At 41.4% G+C, this 20,121-nt stretch overlaps 1 protein-coding gene across 2 annotated transcripts in view; it reads left to right on the top strand.

Annotated features, from left to right (window-relative positions):
• Positions 1–19,642, top strand: part of snd1 (staphylococcal nuclease and tudor domain containing 1) — a 182,428-nt gene extending 162,786 nt beyond the window's left edge. Inside the window, exons 22-25 of one of the 2 annotated variants that reach the window (XM_031313715.2) lie at positions 2,340–2,543; positions 16,511–16,555; positions 18,638–18,705; positions 18,739–19,642. In XM_031313715.2, coding sequence (XP_031169575.1) covers positions 2,340–2,543; positions 16,511–16,555; positions 18,638–18,703 — 315 coding nt within the window. In that variant the 3' untranslated portion in view covers positions 18,704–18,705; positions 18,739–19,642. Of the gene's footprint in view, positions 1–2,339; positions 2,544–16,510; positions 16,556–18,637 lie in introns of both variants that reach the window. The other variant, XM_031313714.2, reaches the window with a different exon arrangement.
• The last annotated feature ends 479 nt before the right edge of the window (positions 19,643–20,121 follow it).

Here is a 20,121-nt window from a genome sequence, read left to right as displayed (position 1 = left end):
TACGGTTAGTTTCGAGGCAGTAGTTTATTAATGAATTTATTTTTACTGAGGTGTGGGTGGTTAAGGACTAGCATGGACATACATCTCAAAGTGTTTCAGTCTTAATGTATCTATAGTATATGTATTATTGCATTTTGAACATCTTATTTTACATTTTACTATTCCTCCTATTTTTGAAGATTTTTTTTTTCATCAAAATATGGATCTATGGGCCTCTTGTTGGATGTGTATATCAAAGCTTCATGCAGTCACACAGTGTTGTGTGTGTGTGTGTGTGTGTGTGTGTGTGTGTGTTAGTAGTGCCTGCATGCATGCTGTCACCTGTCTCATGAGTCAGTGTCTTCTGAAGGATGAAGTGGCACATCTGTTGGGCCAGCCCAAGGGACAAAGGCCTCACCTACACATTACACACACACACACACACACACAAAGCTTCACCACATGTTGGAAGCTGACACGCACCTTATACCTCTCCTTCTCACTCTTTCTCTGTCACTCTGCATCCGTCTATCCTTCCATTCTTTTTATTTTCTCTTGGTTTCCCTTTCATGTGTTTGCCGTCTGCTTGTGAAGCTTTTTACTGTGCCACTCACGCTGACAGCACGGTGCCCCACTTGTTCTGCACCTTTGCTGCTGCACACAGGAAAGGTTGTTGCCTTTGTCTCACAACCTGCTACCTGATGCCCTGCACAAAATGTCTGTCTTCACACATTATCTAGCTCCATAGTCTTTCTTTTCTTAACACCAACATTCTGCCACTGGGACGAGATGATGCTGCTGCTTCCCAGTGCAGTTCACAGACAGTGGAGTCAATGGTGTTTTTTCGGAAATACAGTCTCGTACCTGAAATGTGTGCTTGTAACTTGACAAAGTACGAGGCACAATGCAGTAGCTATCTCCATGACATCTGACTGCAGCAGTAACCTCTATCAGAGCAAAAACTGCTACCACATTTTTACACTATTTAATCCAGTTTTATTATGGATGTTGTGAACTCTCAGCTGTCTGCACTTAGGACACATTGCCACCTCTTTATTATGCCCGGTCAGCTAATTAAAGAAAGTAGTTAATACCAGGAGTGCACTTGTAAAAAAGATGAACAACAAAATAATTTTTTTTTTTAAAGTCCTACCACACAATCGCTAATGGCAGTGGTTTGTATTCAACTGGAAATGAAATCTTGCTTAAGTTTATGCATCTTTTCAAACTATTTATATGTATAAATATATTGTATCAACACTGAAACTGAGCTATTATATTGACTCCATGAAAAGATTATATTGATTTACATTAAATAAAGTATACTTGTTTTGTAATACTCTCCTTGTGTTTCTGATCTCCTCCTGTGTCTGCTCGCTCTCTTTCTCTATCTCTCTCTCTCTGTCACAACCTAACTCTCGCTCTACAACTCTCTCTCTCTCTCTCTCTCGCCCTGAGCTCCCCTGCAGCGCCTGTGACAAGTTGACCAGGGGGGTAGCGGGGACAAAAAAGGCCCTTAGTTTTGTGCCTTGAACAAGCTTCCCTGCACACACACGCTCACACACACAAACACGCACGTACCCAAGGGCGGCTAGCTCTAAGGGGGTTGCCATGGAGACGAGACCAGGGCGAGAGAGAAGGGAAGTGAAGAGATAGATGGTGTAGGGGAGGGATGGATGATGGCCAGGGACTGATTTTTGTTTGTAACGGTCTTCCTGCCTCTGAAGATGCAGCTCCCTTGCTTTGTCTCGCTTTTCGCTAAGACTGTTGAAGGATGTGAGGTCAGCCTTGCATTGCAGCTCCTTCTCCACCATGTGTTCAATCAAATACTGGCCTTTCACATTCGAGAAGGTTAGGAATATGAGAGAGCGGTAACTGAAGAATGAGAGGAAAAGAGAAGAAAGGTACAGGCTGAGGAGTAGGGTGGGTGAGAGTTGGACCACTACGTAGTTCAGCCAAACTAAAACCTCTTGAACTGGTTGACAGTAACAGTTGTGTTCTTACTGACCATGTCACCAAGTGTGTGTGAACAGGTTTTTTTTTTCACTTAACATTTGTTATCCTCCATCAGAAATCATATATATAAGTTAGGTTCATGCATATGTAGGGTGTTTTTAATCAGCCTCTGCATAGCGTGTGTGTGTGTGTCTGTGTGTCTGTGTGTGTCTGTCTGTCTAGGAGCCATCAGTGATTAATTATCTAATGAACTAATTATCCCTTTCACCTTCTTCCCCTCTTTCTCTTCCATTATCTCCTCCATCTTATTTTTCCTACTCCGATCACACCATCCATTACTGCCCCATTTCCTGTCCTCTTCTTTCTTCATAACCCCATCCCTAATCAACCCCCTACTTCTTCAGGAGGATGCCCGTGCGGACGTGGTGGACTGCATTGTGCGTGACATCCAGAACAGCCAGTGCCTGATGAACGTGGAGTACTCGGGTGTCACCTGCCCACATGTCACAATACAGTTTGGGGACACCAAGGACGATGTGGGTCTCGGCTTGGTCAAGGAAGGCTTGGTCATGGTGGACGTCCGCAAGGAGAAGCACCTGCAGAAGATAGTAAGTGAAGGGATGGGATATACAGTTGGTGATGAGAGGGCAGTGTTTGATAAAGAAATGTAATCTCTTCAATTCAGCTTTGTAAGGCCTAAAACTAAATTGGAGGCTGATATGTAGGCCTCTTGTTTTAACCCAGTCACTCTCGCTTTCCAAGTTAATTACACGTTTTGGTCTAACTGGGGCTGTAAATTGGGTAGTCATGGTTAATTATATCACCAACAACCGTGGTGCCATCACTGCAGATTTGGTTTACTGTTTGCTGTGGATCCACAAAAATGCTGCCTGACTGATTAATTGTTTGTACTTAAGGTAAGAATTGTCGTACTTTCAGGTGCATTTAAGGTAGGGGACTGCCTGTGTGAAAGAATCAGTTCATTAAACAGGTAGGTTAGAGATTCATAATGTCAGTTTCTGTAGGTTTTCTATCGATTTCCCAGCCCTACCCTGACTGTTTGTGTTAGTGCCCAACGCCCAGTGTCTTTAATAAATATTACTTATTTTTCTCTACCTACATCTTGTTAATTAGTGGCTCACAGTTATTGAAATGCACAGCATGGATTCATATTTGTGTCAGTGCTGTTCTAAATGGACAATTCCGTTAGTTGATCAAATGGTAGCAGGTGCTACTTATTTTTAAGCGCACAGTAAATGTTTAGCATTCTCATCTGCAAATGGGCCACTTGTGTAAACATTAATGTTAAATGGTTCATATCCTCCCTATGGCTTTCTAACGGTCCAATAATTACCACATTTCCATTCTAGCATGCATCTACATAGTTGTTTCCATCTCAGTTCGTCATGTATAGATTTATTTATTTTTTATAAACGAAAGCTAGTATCTAGTTAAAAGCCTGTACTGTAGGGTTTGTAGTGTGAACATTGGGGTACAAGACCCATAATACCTCTCCTCACTTGTCAATCCGCAGCCACACAATATACACTTACACACCTCTACAATTTGTCTCAGATGGCAGCCATTTTGTCAAACCATGAAGCGTCGCTCATTTACTTTCCCTTTCATTATGCTAATTTGCCCAGCAGACTCAAAGTCACTCTGTACATGAAAGATAAAGAAAAATGGAGGATATTTATTCCTGCTGCAATTACTGCTTCAGCACAACCCCAATATTGGTCAGTCTGCTATTTATTCAAAAATTGTAATGCACAACAGAATGGAGAAATATGTCCACATGAGTGTAATTGTTCATACACATAATAAAAATGTATATTCATATAAATTAGAGGCTGGCGGGAAGAATACATTTGTAAAGACTATTTCACTCACACATAGAGACATAGTTTGTTAGTAACTCCTTCTTGTACACACTAAACAGCACAGATAAAAGCACCTTCTGCCTCTTAGTCAGTAAATAAAACACTGTGCAGTGTTTTGACCTCTGACCTCCAAAGAGTAGCCAGGAACCATTTATGCAGTGTCTGGGTAATGGACCCTATAGACAAAGGACAGTGATTAAAACCTTTCAGCCATACAACTAATAGGCTTATAGACTGCATAGATTAAGGTTTTGTTGGATAAAATGGTTTCTCTTTAGCATTCAACAGCTGCATCTCCAGCGTTTGCCTCTTCCTTGCTGGCTACAGATGAATATTTTGATCTGAAGAAAGCTTAACAAGCACTAGTGTTGCCAATGTGCTTACAAAGTAAGTGAGTGTTAAAGTAAGCTCTACAACATTTCTCATTGATAATTCCACCCATCAAGTCTGCTTCCAAACTCAAAGAAGAACAAGCCGGAGTGTGATTGGCCACTTTTTAAACTTCCAAAAAAGAGTAAATGTGCTTCTGATTCAAAGAATGTGTGGGTTTATTTGATATACTGTAGTTCTGCTGTATACAGTAGCTGCATTTCCCAGCCAGTAGTTCTTAATCAAAGCTGAGGAATTAACTGTTCATATTAGACTCAATATCTTGTGATGGCCAGTGATTGTTTGAATTGATCCTTTTCTGGTCTTTAAAGGCTTTATTAGAGATGATAAACCTTTTTGAACTTGATCTACTAGGGCTGAAACGATTTATCGATTAATGACTCGATATGAATTAGTTGAATGACTAAAATTGATCTGCCACTATTTTGCAATAAATTCATTGTGTTTTGTGTTTCTCTAGCTAAAATATCTCATTACAGCTTTTCAAATGTTCAAATGTTATTCTTTGTCTCGCCATTCAATATTTTTGGGTTTTGGACTGTTAGTCAGACAAAACAAGACATTTAAAGATGTCACCTTGGACTTTGGGAAATTATAATGGGCATGTTATCTATTTTGACATTTAATAGACACAACATCAGTAAATTGAGAAAATAATGGGGACATTAATTGAATCAAATTGCAGCCCTAAAATGGACAGTAAAAGTTTTTATCTTACAAATTAAAACTATTGTGATTATTTCTTCCTTTCAGTTTCACCCATCCCTACTTTAAATGCATGTTTGGACTTGTATGCGGCTTTGGATGAAGGACAATTTAATCTGTAAATTTGCTGTATACTATTTATTTTTTGTAATGTACCAGAGTTGAGCTAGAGTCATTTGTTTGCAAGGTGCATTTTTGGCTCAAAGATTCACGAGCAGCACTGCAGCTGCTGCTGGTGCGACAACTGAAAGCGTTATCTTGCAGGGGAAGCTGAGCCAAAAAATGTTTCAAGATGCAACCTTTTGTCGACCTCTGGATCCGTGCCCCCTTTCTTTCCCTCTTTTATAGAAAGTTCCCCTCGAGCTTTTGATAGTGTTGTATCCAAGCCGGCTCACCCTGAGCTCTTTCTCTGCTCCTTTCTCTCTTCTCACTCATCCAGACTATCAGCCTCCTTGTAAAAGTGACTTCTGTCCTTCCTATCTGTTCCATTTTGGCTCCATTCTTTATTCATTATCCATTCCAGGGGATTGGAACATGGTCATTGTAATCTGTACTCTAGCGCTAAGCATTGCGTAACAGATGGGCTGTAATGTTCACTGGCACTTCAGAGACTATCAATAGTCAGTCATAAGTGCACTGAAGGTTAACACCAGTCTTTGAGGATGGCATTGTCCCAAGAGAGGGAGAGCAGAGTGGGATATTCATCCATTTGGGGTTTTATGGCTTTCTTTTTAGCGCATTCCTGCCTTAAGCCCTATATTCACTTATGCCCACTATGCACGCCATATGGATGGCTACTGTTGCAGATATACAATACTATCATGGCAAAGGATAAACAGTCATTGAAAAAGTGTAGGCAAAAAGATCATATGCATGCCAGCTGCTGGTATCTGATTGGAGGGAAGTGGGCTATTAAAAGGAAGGCAGGAACACAGGAAGTAGGAGGTGGGTGGAACATCAGTAAGCCAAATTGTGATTGATAATCTGTATTTAGTGAAGGGAAACAAACAGAGTGACCCAGAGGTGTAAATGGAAGATAAAGCAAGGGATTAAAGTGAAACTGGCATTTTGTCCTACAGAGTGGACTGACCCAAAAATACAGACTTAACATCAGAGCCCGAATCTGAGCACGACGCATATATTCCATACTGTTTATATCTATAACACACATTTAGTATGTGTGCACACATACTGTATCTGCACTGACAATCAAGCAGATTTAACGTCATAGTATACATTTTAATCTGTCATACATCTGGCATTCCATGTGTAGCCCTAGTTATTTATGAGGCTTTGATATTTAGATTATAGTCAGTGATTGACATATCATTGCTTTATCACCAGCACAGCATTAGAAGCAGAAGGGACATTAATGTACTTTGTTATATACAGTAGATACAGTATTACAGGAGCCAGCAACTATGTCATACTGGTTTTAAATCCTGCGTTTTCTTCTCTCGCTCTCGGCCATATTTTCTATCAAAGAATTATACATCTCTGTTGTCTTACTACATCACAGTACCCATCTCTTTGCATCTCTGTCTGTTCTTCCTCTTTCTCACCACTCAGACATTTTAAATTCAGATATAGAGCTTCTGTAGAAATCAGTTTTTATTGTTGCCTAAAGCACAGTACTGCTGTAGATTGTCAGGTACAATTGGCTGCAATGCAAAGTGGCGGCCAATTGTATATGCTATCTTCATGTTCTTATAAATGACCTATGAGCAAAGCTTAACATTAATGGTTGCTCTTGGCAGCCATCGTGGCAGTAATAGCAGTGTCAACCATGTCATTTGGTCTGATTGCTCCTGTTGGCAAATGCTATTCTTGAGTTGTGAACGGCAATCTGTAATTCTTCCTTTCAGTATAAAATCTAGCAAATGTGTGAATAAGAGTGTCCAGTGATTAATCAACTATCAACAGGGCATCAGCACACACAAGAAAGTACTAAAGACAAATAAGCAAAAACTTTAACAAAACTTTAAGTATAACTTATAATAATTTAACTATATTATATTGTATTATCACTCCAGTTAAGTTAAAATATGACAACGTTGGCAACCAAAAGGTGATGGATCTCTGCCAAACTTGGAATTACAAGCTTACTTTTGTGTGCTTGTGTGTGTACAAACAAGCTGTCTTTTTTTTACACAGCATTTAGAGTTGTTCTCTCTTGCTCTGACCTCAGACTTACACACTGACTTCATGTCTTCTCCACCTCAGGCACAGTAGATATACTAAGCCGTCCTTAAATTGTCCTGGCACCATCAACTAACCACTGCTAGAATGGCAAGTTGCCACACTGGCACACACTCACTCACTAAAACATTTCTTTCTCTTCCTTCATCCTTCTTACTATCTCTCTCCACTCATTGTTCAGAGTCTGGTTCCTCCAATTTTTTCTCCCCCTCTTTCCCAGTTCCACAACATCAATTTTTCCTCTTCTCCTTCCCATCGCCTCTTATCTTCCCGGTGCTCTCCTCTTCATCACTTCTTTCTTGTTTACTCGCCACTATACTCTCCATTCCTCTTAACATCTCGGTTTCTCCACCTTCTGCACATCACTCCGTCCCTTGCAGTTTTTTCTACAGATTCACTCACTCATTCACCCTTCCTCCTCTCCCTGTTTTCTTTTTAACCTTTGCTGTTAATGCCGTCCAAACTTAGCTTGAGGACTTCATTTAGACGGCATGTGCTAATTTGCATTTTATCTTTCCGTACTATGTCATGATGAACAATAATCCCCAGGAATAAAAGTGGAGAGGCACTCATAATGAGCTGTGATTTAAAATTCTGTTATCTGCAATTATTTGCAACTTGCATCAGCCGATTCTGCCCTGTGAACCCACACTGAGTTGACAGTAAAGCCTTTCTTTTATGATTTTAAGCGAAGGCATACATTAGGGAGACCGAAGTGTGTGTGTGTGTGTGTGTGTGTGTGATACCTAGATACACTATACATTTTTTCTTATTGTGTACAATAGTAATAAGTGCCTGCAGCAGCTATCTTTGACTCAAATTCAGACCTGATATTTTTTGGTCGCAGATGTAGCTGAAATGAGACTGTCATGACAGCTTAATTGGACGATGGCTGTGTGGTTAGAAGCACTGTCTTTTGTGCTGAGCTGCTTTTCACCAGTGTTTTCTGTCAGCTGCAGCCAACAACATGACTGATTCAAACTCTGGCAGGCCACTGGGTGATATGCGTCTCACCCAGTCACCTTAGCTAACTGACACCAGTGCTAGCCCCCATAGTTCATTAGCGTTACGAGCTAATAATCTCCTGTTTCCTAATTACAAGTCAATTACAAACACGGAAGTGTCTGTCACTCCCTCGCCATCGCAATTATTATCAATCACCCTCAGCGGCGAGGCCTGCTGTATCGACCTAGGCCTTGTTCCATTATCTTCCCTACTCAAGAATTAAAGATATAGAAGTAGCATTCACACACCTTAGACAAATGTTTGCAAAGACATGCTCAAGATCTTTATTAAAATGTTAAGAGTTGTGTGTGTCAGCAGAAGGCATACTATGGGGAAAACAGCTGTGAGGTGACTCCCTAAGAGTGAAAGCTGCAGATTAGAGTCCTGGAATCTTTAATTACCCAGCAGCCCCTTGGGAAATGTAGTTTTATTTTTTCCTTGTATCTTCTTTCTCTGTATTGTAGCTGTATTCACACTCAGGCCTCGCTTTTCATTTATGAATGTTTGAGCAGAGGACTTTTAAGTACCTTTGAGTGGCAGGAAGGGCAGCCTTGAAGCTCACATAAGATGCAGCTATTTTATTTATTTATCTAGCTTTTACATAAACTGCCTCACGGGTAGTGTAGTTTTCTTACAGATTGCAGTTAGAGTCCCAAGTGTAGATAATAATGCAGCGGTTGCATTGCACAGTAATTGTGTTAATAGGGGTTGAAACTGATGAAGATGAAATGGTGTGCTTAGAAGTGTAGTCACACCTACAGCTGCATGTGGGAAATCCATACAGGAAATCAGGACGGAGGCTCACACATACACAAGATGCCTCCAGGGATGGGCTCTTCCATTTATCAAAGAGCAATCGTGCTGTTTGGTCCACATACCCTACAGTAAGGTGGCTCATGTGATGCAGTCTGTCGCTGCCGTGCTGTTTAGGCACTGGTTTGGACACTGATGATAAGCATCATGGGACTATTGGTGTTTCTATACAGTTAAGGCCTCATGGGCAAACAAGGGTTCATGTAGTAGAGCTGCTGTTGAGCTGTCCCCAAACAGGGAGGACGGACATAGTACATGTGTGGGGGTCCCTCTTGAGTTCCAACATACACTCACTTTTAACTATTTATTTGAAATGTAGAGATGGGGGGAAATTATGTTTCTGAGTAAGCCAGTAGGCACCCCCATGGATCCTGCCACGGTGGATCAGGTCCCCTTTGCCTCCACCCCAAATTCTTCACTGTGTCATCTATAAATGGCTTTTAGCCGTATCCGGACCACCAATTGACTAACTTTCAGGCCGCTGCCCTCCCTGTTCAACCCCAATGCCTGTCACACCCCATCAATAACCCCCCCACCTCATCCCAAAGAAGCACAGCAGGGCACACACACGCACACGCACGCGCACACACACACACACACACACACACACACACACACACACACACACACACACACACACACACACACACACACACACACACACACGCACGCACACACACATATATACAGAGCTTCATGGGTGTGTGACAGCATGACCGCTCCCCACCAACGGCTCAATACCTAATTTACAAGTAGAGTTAGAGAAGAGGCCTTTTAATGGACATTTTCTGCTCCGCTGTTATTGACTGCACACACACATTCACATACACACTCACTTGCACAGGCAGTTGCTTCCCCTGATGCCACTGCTCTGAGGGCCCTTTTGACATGTCTTAGCTGACACGCGCCACTTCCCAAATGCCATTACATCTTCTGCAGATGTACACACACACACACACACACACACACACACACACACACACACACACACACACACACACACACACACACACACACACTATATCCTCCCTCCCACACACCCTCAGGGTGGGTGCAGGATTGCCAAGAAGGGAGTGGAGGCACAACGTTGTTCAAATTTAGAATCTTTTTTTTACTTTTTTGTTTTGTAACATTGTTTTTAACTGTTTAAGTGATTATGAATCAGTATTCTTTATTTATAGTAGAGCTGGACGATATGGAGAAAATCAGATATCACGATATTCCTGACCAAATACCTCAATGTCGATATTGCGGCGATATTGTAGGCTTGCCAATATTGTTGCTTTAACAAAATGTTTTCACAATTAGATTTTAGATAAATAATCATCAATAATGTGGATATAATGACTAAGTGGGTAAAGGCAAATAATAAAACAGCTAGAACAGTCTGTTAAGTGAAGAAAATTACATTAATTTACTGTAATGCAGCCTTTAAAACCAGAAAGACAACCCTTATGCCATATCCCGATATTATGATTTTCAAAATCTAAGACGATATCTAGTCTCATATCTCGATATCGATATAATATTGATATATTGCCCAGCCCTAATTTATAGGTCAAAATTCTTATTGTCGGTTAACTGTTAAGCGGTTAATTATAAGCAAGACTTGTTTGCTTCCCATTGTCCCTGGAAGAGCATTGGAGAATGTTCTTTGTGATATATGTTGTTAGTCCTTGCATTTGTTGTGTGCGCGTGTGTTACATTTGTGTGTTTTCCTTATCTCTATGAACCCATGCTGGTGGGCTTGTCATGCTACGTTCCCGCCAAAGCGCCCGATCTTCTCCGACAGCCATGCTAGGGAGGACCAGCATGCAACATGGCATATTCCCAGTTTTAGGGACAATTACACTCATAGACATGATGTACATTAAAGGCTCATCTATACTGTATATATGAAAAAGATGAGCCTTTAATATACATCATGTCTATGAGTGTCACAGACATGATGACAGAGAGAGAGAGAGAGAGATTTTTTAAATACATTTTCACAAAAATACCCAGATTCTTATGAAGTAAAGCAGACTAATGTAAACTGATTTTAACTCAGATTTATGTCCACCTGCATCCAAGTTATTTTCTGCAAAAAGAAGACAGCGATTGCTGCAGTTTACTGTAAACAAGGTTCTCTTGCATCATTGACAGCTCAGACATTTTCTCAAGCAATAGAAAATGGAAAGATGATTATACAAGTAATAAAAAAAATGTATATATATATTGTAACATAAAACTGTTAAATTAAGCAGAGTCAATGGTAATCTGTTTATCCTACATTTACTCAAACACACTGACCTTCCCTTGTCTGTCTCTCACACACACACACACACACACACACACACAAGGATTATCTCCCTGGTTAACTATGGTGGTTATGTGACAAGCCTTTCGCTATCAAACCACTTGTACAATATAAAGTCTGAAGAGACTTTCCAAAAACCCTGGCCTACTCTCTGCTTGCCATGCAGTATTCATGCACTGTCAGGTTGAATGAGAGACATCTCTTAGGACTACAATCCACAGCCCAGCCAAGTACACTCAACTTGAAACAAGTGCAAGTTATAGTGCAAAGACATAAAAGCTGTTATGTTCCAGCAAACGCGCTGACGACGACCTGTCTTGTGCAGAGTTTTCTGCTTTCAGTGGAGTCAAAGGGAGATGGCAGACTTGGGGAGAATGAAATGAGATGTAATGATGATTGAGAGAGCAGGTGAAAGAAACAAGAGCAGTGCAGCAACAAAGAAACAATGACAAAAGGGAGTGAGTGGCAGTTTTTTTTGTGGTTGGAGTTTGACTGCTCATATCTGGAAGGCATTGTGTCTGGCCGTCATTGCTGTTAATGAGAAAAGCTCAACATGCGTGGAGGACAAGCCTCATTGTTCCCTTTCCACTCAGGTGGCTTTTACATCGCCTGACATCCCATCTCAGCAGCAAGGACCAAGAGAGCACACCCGTTGCTGCAACTTTGATTAGTCACTTGCTTTTCATATGTACTCCATTTAAGTCTGGTTTCACTTAGCATTTCAATGTGCTATGAAATCCCTCCAAAAAAAGAGGCAGCTCACCTACGCACCAGACGCACCCAACCTGTCAGAAAGCTGCCATGTTAGCGTGCGCTCAGAACTATGACTTTCATACAATGCTTACCAGAACACCACGTGGGCATGGCATGCCGGCCATCGCCGGGAAAAACACTGTCTCGCTTTCACTCTCAGGCAGACTGATTCACAGTCATGCAGACACACTGACAAGTGCCAGAACACCAGACCCACACCACCTGTCATTCGTCTTATGAAAAGCATCACACTTACGCAAAGTCTCTGACCAAGTCGGCAACTAGAAAGTTACCTGCATGCATTGACTCAGACAGCAGTTTTTCCCAAATGTGCGTGGAGTATCAGATAGTTTTCTTGTCTCAGAAGGCTGTGATAAATTCACTCAAACGTGAACTGTTGGCGTGAAATTATAATAAATTGACTTCTGTAATCAGCTAAACTTTCTGAAAGTTGTTTTGGTGCATTTTGAATCACACACATTCAAGGACGCTCCCACACACGCAGCATCCTCCGTAGCTGAACAGCATATTCTCTGCTACTGCCAGTGTCGATGGCCACTGCTCACCAAACATGGCATCTGTCTGGCATAGGGGAGCTCTGTAGGGTCATCCAGACAAGCACGCTGTCACCCGCTGCCTTCTTCCACCCAAACCCTTTCCAAACGCGTTTTATTTTCCTTGTCCCCCCATTTATTGTCCTCTTTTCGTTGTTTCATATTCGCCTCATCACCTGGAACACATAATCAGCTTTAAGCTTCTTCCTTGTTTGCCTCTCACCTTTGCTTTGCTGGAACATAATTTAATTTTTTTCTGACAATCTTCCGCATCATTAATCCTTTCCATCCTACCCGTGTTTAACGTCACACTTGTTTAACATGACGAGAAACATTCCTTTCCTTTGCCTTTTTAAGTCATCTCCATGAGTGTTGCTTCTTAATGAACTATTATGCCTCCCTACTGGAGCCAATAGAAAGGCTGTGAAAGAAGGATCCGGGACAGGATACTTGGGCCTGTTCAGAATCCGAAGGCAGTCATCATCGGTGTTCAGCTGCAACTTGATTGGCTGTTGTGTTACAGTGAGCTGAAGTGAGCATAACAGTGAAAGATGAGGGCGAGCCAGGAAAGGCACCCTCCCGATCAGAGTACAAAGAGGCTCACCGCGGTAGTGCCAATATGGCAGCATATCATTTGTGCATATTGTGCTGTAGTGCTCTTGACTAAACATCTTTCACAGAATATTTTGGATGCTGATTCTCAGCTGTGCAAAATTCAATGTTGAATATATATCTTTCCTTTTAAAGTTGAGCTGGGGTTTATATTCATAGCCATTTTTCTCGTTTCTGTTCAAATATTGCTAGATCCACTTTGGCAGATCTGAAACACTCTTCCACATCATTCCTAGCTTTCCAAATGCAGCACTAGGAAAGATGGCTAAAACCGCTATAGGCACTGATAGCTCCCCTCCAAAGCCCAAATGGCATCGCTGGCCTTTTGTGTCAGTGAAATATCGTCGGCTGGGTCTTCCATATGGTGACATCTGCCTGATGGGACCAAGATGCCATATCCCAACGCCTTCCAAAAAATCTGTCCTTTAGTTGGCTTTGATGGATGACTTGTGCAGCCATTGCACTTTCCCCAGCCACACACTCATACGTGCACTCCTTTAGACAGCGTTGGCTTTGCGATCCAGCGGCAGGTCTGTTATCTTGGCGGTGCCATATGCAGTGTAGCTATCAAATCAACCTATGTGCATGAGCTAGCTAAGCGATTAAACTCCAGAGCCCCATCCACACTTGACAGTTTTAACATCTGGCATCCTTGTTCGTGTGTGTGTGTGTGTGTGTGTGTGTGTGTGTGTGTGTGTGTGTGTGTGTGTGTGTGTGTGTGTGTGTGTGTGCGCGTGAAAGCTGGCTCATCTGCTACTATAATAAATCTACAAAACGTGGTGCACAATTTAATCCATTACAAGAACACACTGACTCATCTTTACGGTCCCCTTCTTTCAAGTGAGTTTTGCTTTTTTTTTTTGTTTTATTTCTTTAAATTGTTTTCTTGTTAATATTTCCCTAAACCTCTGTCCCGGTAATCAGAATGCAGCAAACTATTTTACCGCAAACTACTTCAAATTCACAAGTATTTGCTGCACAAGTCTTACTTACAGAACTGTACTTTAACCATTCACAGACAGACTGTAAATGGTGTGGGTGGCCAGGATTAAACATGGTTGAGGTGAGGTAAACTGCGGTAGGCCTTGGGTAGAACTTTATCACTCTGTATCCACTCTGACATTGTAATGGTGGAGGACAGCTCAACTTAGAGGGTCCACAGCTTGAACTTTCAGAGCTCCACACATCCACTTACACTGCCTAACTAACACTGCCTATTTCACTCCTTCTCTCTCTCTGCCCCCACTCCCACCCCACACACACACGCACACCCTGCCCTATGACTCATCACTGGTTCATTCAATGAGGCTAAATGGCTGTTCTAGCAGAAGCGTTCAATATGCTCAACACTGCACATTGGTTTCCTCTTCTTTTTTCCCCCGATTTTTTTTGTATCCTCTCTGTTTGTCCATATCACATACTTCCAGTTCTTTTGTGCCGAGCAAAGCAAATGCATTTATATTGAACAAATATTAGATAATGTTATGCTCCTACAGTGCTGCCGGTGATTATAAATAAAAACTTGGATGTGTGTATCACATTTATATACATGTGACAGGTGTGTCTGGGGGCTGCACAGCTTGAATATGAATTAAAAACGCCTGCACTTATTCCCTGTTTATTTTATACATTTCTTTATAAGGAACTTGATGAAGAGAACGTTTAGACTGAAATGCTTTATGGAATAAAATAACTTGTTATTAGTTAATGGCCAGCTTCCTGCTTAATCTTACAGATTGGTAAAGTAATAATGAGGAGTAAAAAAAAAAAAAAAAGCCTAACCTGTCACACAACACAAATCGTCTTCATCCATACTCAATATTCAAATGCAAAAACGCTCTGCTACTAGCTTCCCAAATGTGGTGATTTGCTGCTTTATTTTTGGCAATTTAGGCCTTTATTTGATAGAACAGCTTTGACATGAAAGGGTAGAGAGAGGGGGAAAGACATGCAGCAAAGGGCCCAGGACGGAATCGAATCTGCGGCCGCTGCGTCGAGGATGAAGCCTCTGTACATGGGGCGCACGCTCTACCAGGTGAGCTATTCAGGCGCCCCTGCTGCTTTTCTTATTTTTATATAACCGTGGATTGATCGTGTTTGGGTGAGTGGGAAAGAACAAGCTATTTGAAGGTGTTCTTTTCGAGAAAGCAATCTGTAGATTAATTACATCCCTATACCATACAAGACTGTAACAGCAGAATGTATTGAGCAAAGGTGTGTTTTATTAGACTGGGTAAACCCAGCCCGATCTGCCAGCGATTTGATTTCGCCCTGCAGCTCAGGCTGGAAACCTGTACATCTTTCTATCCTGCTTCCGTTACAAATTTGCGGGGACCAATCACAAACTGGCTTATCCACCTGGTGCGTCATTGGCGGGTTTAACATGATGACGATAGAGAAACGACCAAAGATGACAGCCACAGAAGCGCAGCAACCCGTTGATGCTGCTGTCGCTGCTACGTCACCCGGATCGTTGGTCTGATTGGTTGAAGGACTATCCAATTGCGTACAGAGTCATTTGAACTATGCCTGTTGATCAAGCCTCTTGTGCAGTAGAAAATACAGAGCAGACTCCTCAGACTAATGTTCAATCTTAAAAGATTGAGCTTGGTCTGGTGATAGCCAGACTAGTGTTTTATTGCTTGTGAAATCAACTTTTCATTTATAAGAGGAAGAGTATGTCATTTTGTTCTTTCAAAAGTTACAGTCTCACTTAAATACAGGATAGTATTGTTGGCAAACATCAGAAATACTATGATAACTTTACTTTTCTATGGAAAACTCTTTGACAAACTGTCTAACATGCCTGTTTACTACTATACATACAGAGAGCTCTGATTTTTCTACATGAAACACAGGTAGAACTTGGGGCTCACCCCCTTTTTAGCTAGTAGCTCCCTTAAGGCGTCCTGTGAATGCACTTGATTATAAATTTCTGCTACAAACCAGGGGAGTGTTTGGGCCTGAGGCTAGCACGCACAAGAGGGTATGAGAGCCTCTCATCTCCAGTGGCTTTGCTAGTGTGAGTTGTAGCATGAAGCGCAAAGTGATGCCCTGCACACTGGATAAAGTAATGACCGCAAACAGTGAGCCGTAATGTGGCGCTCCGTATGCTTCCTTCACGTTCGTACGTTCCGCATCCGCTGCAGTGGCATAACCACTCTGCGTCTGTGTGTTATCGTGATCCTGTTGATCTTCAGAGACAACACTGTGTTCCTTACATCCAGTGTTGCTGCGAGCATGAGCAAGTGCCCTTCTCAAAAAGATGTCTCCAGGGGCAGAACGGGTTGAAAGGATGCATGGATTCACCTTAATCCTTGATGTGATGTGCTATGCTAATGACTCTTCTCTTTCTGCCTTAGGTGACAGAGTACCTGAACAGTCAAGAATCTGCCAAGAGTGCCAGGGTAAGTTACTTCATCTGAACCCCATCACTCATCTCATTGTCTTTCCCTGTCTTCATATCAGCTTCCCTGTCGCCTCCTCCTCCTCCTCCTAATAATTGTGGTATGTCTGCCTTAGTGAGAAATCTAATGTTGCCAAAACAAGAATACATTGCAACACTAATCACTTTTCTACACCAACTACCAGAGAGAAAGTCTCTTTTCTCTTTGCTGCTTTTCTCTCTCTCTCACTCAAGATGCGACACATTACATTTGGCAGTCAACGTTGTCCCGCATGGATTGCTGCCCACAGTCTGTGCGGGTCCATACTGTGAAAATGGGGGTGGGGGATGTGTGCAAAAGTGTGCAGTTGGGGTAGAAAGAAAGAAGGGAAAAAAGGAGTGTATAGAAGGCAGCACATAACACACAGGGCTTCAGTGTTAAAATGAGTCACTTCACAGAGCTTTGACACAACACTTTCCAGTAGAAATGCCTTTATTTGAGCCTGGCCAGTCAAAGTGAATCTGGCAGCAAGATAATGTAAAATCAGGAATTTAAAAGTACATTAAAGTATCTAATGATGGAAGTCATAACGATTTTTTTCCCATGAAAAAAAAACTAAACCAACAGTGAATTGATCTTACTATCAAGTAATAACTGTGCAGTCAGCTTAATAAAGCGTATTTCTCTTCTTGTTTCATATAATGTAGCTCCACTGTTACAAACACATCAACAAGCCACACCTTTGCCATGGGTGAAATGTTCCTTCATAAAGTTAAATTAACGTGTCACTAAGTGTATTGATAACCATCCTGCTGCCGTAAATACTCACTATCACGCCAAATCCGCCGCTGTAGATAATCCCCAATAAATGCTCTAATTACTCCTGTTTAAATAACATTTGCTATAAACTACAGTGTCCCGCTGAGCGCCACAGATAGGCTGGGGAAGTCAGAAATGATTGAAACATGGACTAACGTATTCATGTGTTTTGTCGTTTCATGGGATAATTTGACAATAACAAAAACAGAATACCAGCAACATTACCCTATTTAAGAAATAATAATAGAGGTCTCATTGCAGGAGCTCCTCAGGTATTGTATGTCCAAAGTGTCGGAGCCCTGTTGGCAAAGGCCGGATCGCTTTTGGTTTTTATATTTAGACTTTGACAGGAAAGTGTTTGTCCAGATCCAAAGTGGCTTTCACAAGAACCCCCTTGAGCTTGCATAGATAGCGCTTGGATCCAATTCGGTTTTCACTCATGTAAATGTCAAGCATGATGGCTCAAAATCCTCAAGAAAGCTGTTCCTCCTGTGCTCTTTTAGTTACCCCATCGTTATGCAGCATGCTCGGACAATGAGCCAGTCAGAGGTGGAATTGGCTCTAATCACAATTTCAGTTTTAGTCTACCATGTTTTTAGTGTGTCAGGGAGGAGGAGGGGAAAAGGGTAGTGTAGTGAGAGACAGGGAAATGGCACTACGTACAAATGGCTTCATTCATTCATTCATCCTAATAACTAGTGCTAATTAGCACAATTGCTAATTAGCTATGAATCACAGCATTAACAGCTGAGCGAGCAGGCTTCTGAGAGCCAAAAAAGAAACATCCCACACAGACACAGAGCCCTAATGAATACACACACAGCACTCCTCAGACTGCACAATTTCTATCACATTTAAATAACTAATACCATACTGGATGCTTCTCCAAACTACACACATATACACACTTTGCCAATCGCATTGTAGTAAAGGCAACATTTAGCTGGGAAACGCATGTGCTGGTTTATGAGGCGATGTGAATGTAATGGAATAGGAGAAGTAATAGACTGGGTGGTATTTGAGGCACTATAGGCCTCCAGCTTGGATGGGCAAGCACAAAGAGTTGGATTAAACTAACCCTGAGTGGCTGTGAAATCAGCGATCTTACTTTTGACATTGTATTGTGACTTTTTGTCTTGCCCTCCTTTTTTCTCCTGACCATTTAACATGTAATGGGCAAGAGAGGTTATTGGAGCGACATTCAAAGCAATTGAGGACATAACCACGTTTTATGGTTATTTGTTTCATTATGGTCAATAAAATCTGTCTCTGTCTTACCTTTAGCTCAACATTTGGCGCTACGGAGACTTCCGTGCGGACGATGCCGATGAGTTTGGTTACAGACGTTAAAAAGAAAAAGAAAAAAAAGGAAATGGGGAAAAAAGAAAATCACCATCCAATCAACACAATTCCAAAGACCACCATGGACGGCAAGTGACACATTGGACAGAAGACGGATGACGAAAAACTAAACGACAAGCATTGACTCAATCTTCTTTTTTTATTTGACATTTCATCCCTCCAGTGCTGACTTCTCTTCTGCTTACATATATATATTTTTTTCTCCAGCTAGCCCCCGTAGCTCCAAATAGAGCATGCTAGCAATGCTAAAAGAAAAATGAATCATGCAAGAATCACTTTCTATTCATCCTTTATTTTCCAAATGGCCCACTGCCAGCTCAAGCAGCCTGCACTATTGCCAATCTGTGTTATTTGCCATGTTACCTTTTCAGCAGACTTTCTGTGTGAATGATAATTATATATACTTACGTACGTGTTTCAGCCAATCCCTTTCTTAGCTCTCTGATGCTCTAGCCCAATTCCTGCTTTCCTCTGTGCAGGAAGTGACTGGGTGTTCGGGGGAGACGCTTGATTTTTGCAAACAAATGTTTCCCTAATGAATTTCATGTAAATGTGAGGATATGTTGAAAAGTGTAAATTGATTTATTTTAGAGAAATACTGTAGGTGGAGCCACACAGACAAAAAAGGATGAGTTTATTTTTGTCTTTAATGTATATCTGTGTGATGACATTTGCGGATGTTTTTGTGGGGAGTGTTTTGTCGTTTATTAACCATGTCACACTTTTATGACCAGTAAAAATGGATGCCATCATGTGGCATTTTATCATCTCTCTGTTTCCTTCTGTAAAGTTTACATACTAATAATGGTTATAATCCTGTTCTGAGCAGTCTCTTCTCTTTGTCTCTGTATGCCACAGCAGAAACGGTGTTTGAATTTATTTCCACATAATGGACCTTTGCATTCTATTAAAAATCTGCTGAATAAAGTGTTTTGTTTATTTATTTTTTTAAATTAGTAGTACAATCGTCGACTTAGTTCTACTCAAAACTTGGTTTTAGTGAAACGTCGTGGAATGGCTTCGAATGACTGGAAACGCTTGTCGTTTACTGTGAACATTTATTGTTCACTATGCTGCAGTTTTACAAACAAGAAAGAACAACTTAGGCCTGGCGGACACACCTTTTATCTAACATCTCAAGTGCATCTCTAAAAAAAACTAGCAAGAGTACACAACAGACAACTTCCGTGTAGGCCACTTCAAAATAAAAGCACTTTCTGTGACGGTCTGAAGTAAAACTAAATTACTGTTAAATAATGTAAATAGTGAGTTTTAATCCCACTACAATTTACCATTTCCTTTAGACTGTTTTACACTAAACAATATTAATTCCTTATTCAAGTGCTTTAACAAACATTTCACAACATCCTCCCGCCCAATGAACTGTTGTTCATCACTATTCAGCC

The sequence above is a fragment of the Sander lucioperca genome, chromosome 20, assembly GCF_008315115.2.
Source record: "Sander lucioperca isolate FBNREF2018 chromosome 20, SLUC_FBN_1.2, whole genome shotgun sequence".
Classification (NCBI taxonomy): Eukaryota; Metazoa; Chordata; class Actinopteri; order Perciformes; family Percidae; genus Sander; species Sander lucioperca.
This window is presented reverse-complemented; position numbering and strand designations above follow the sequence as displayed.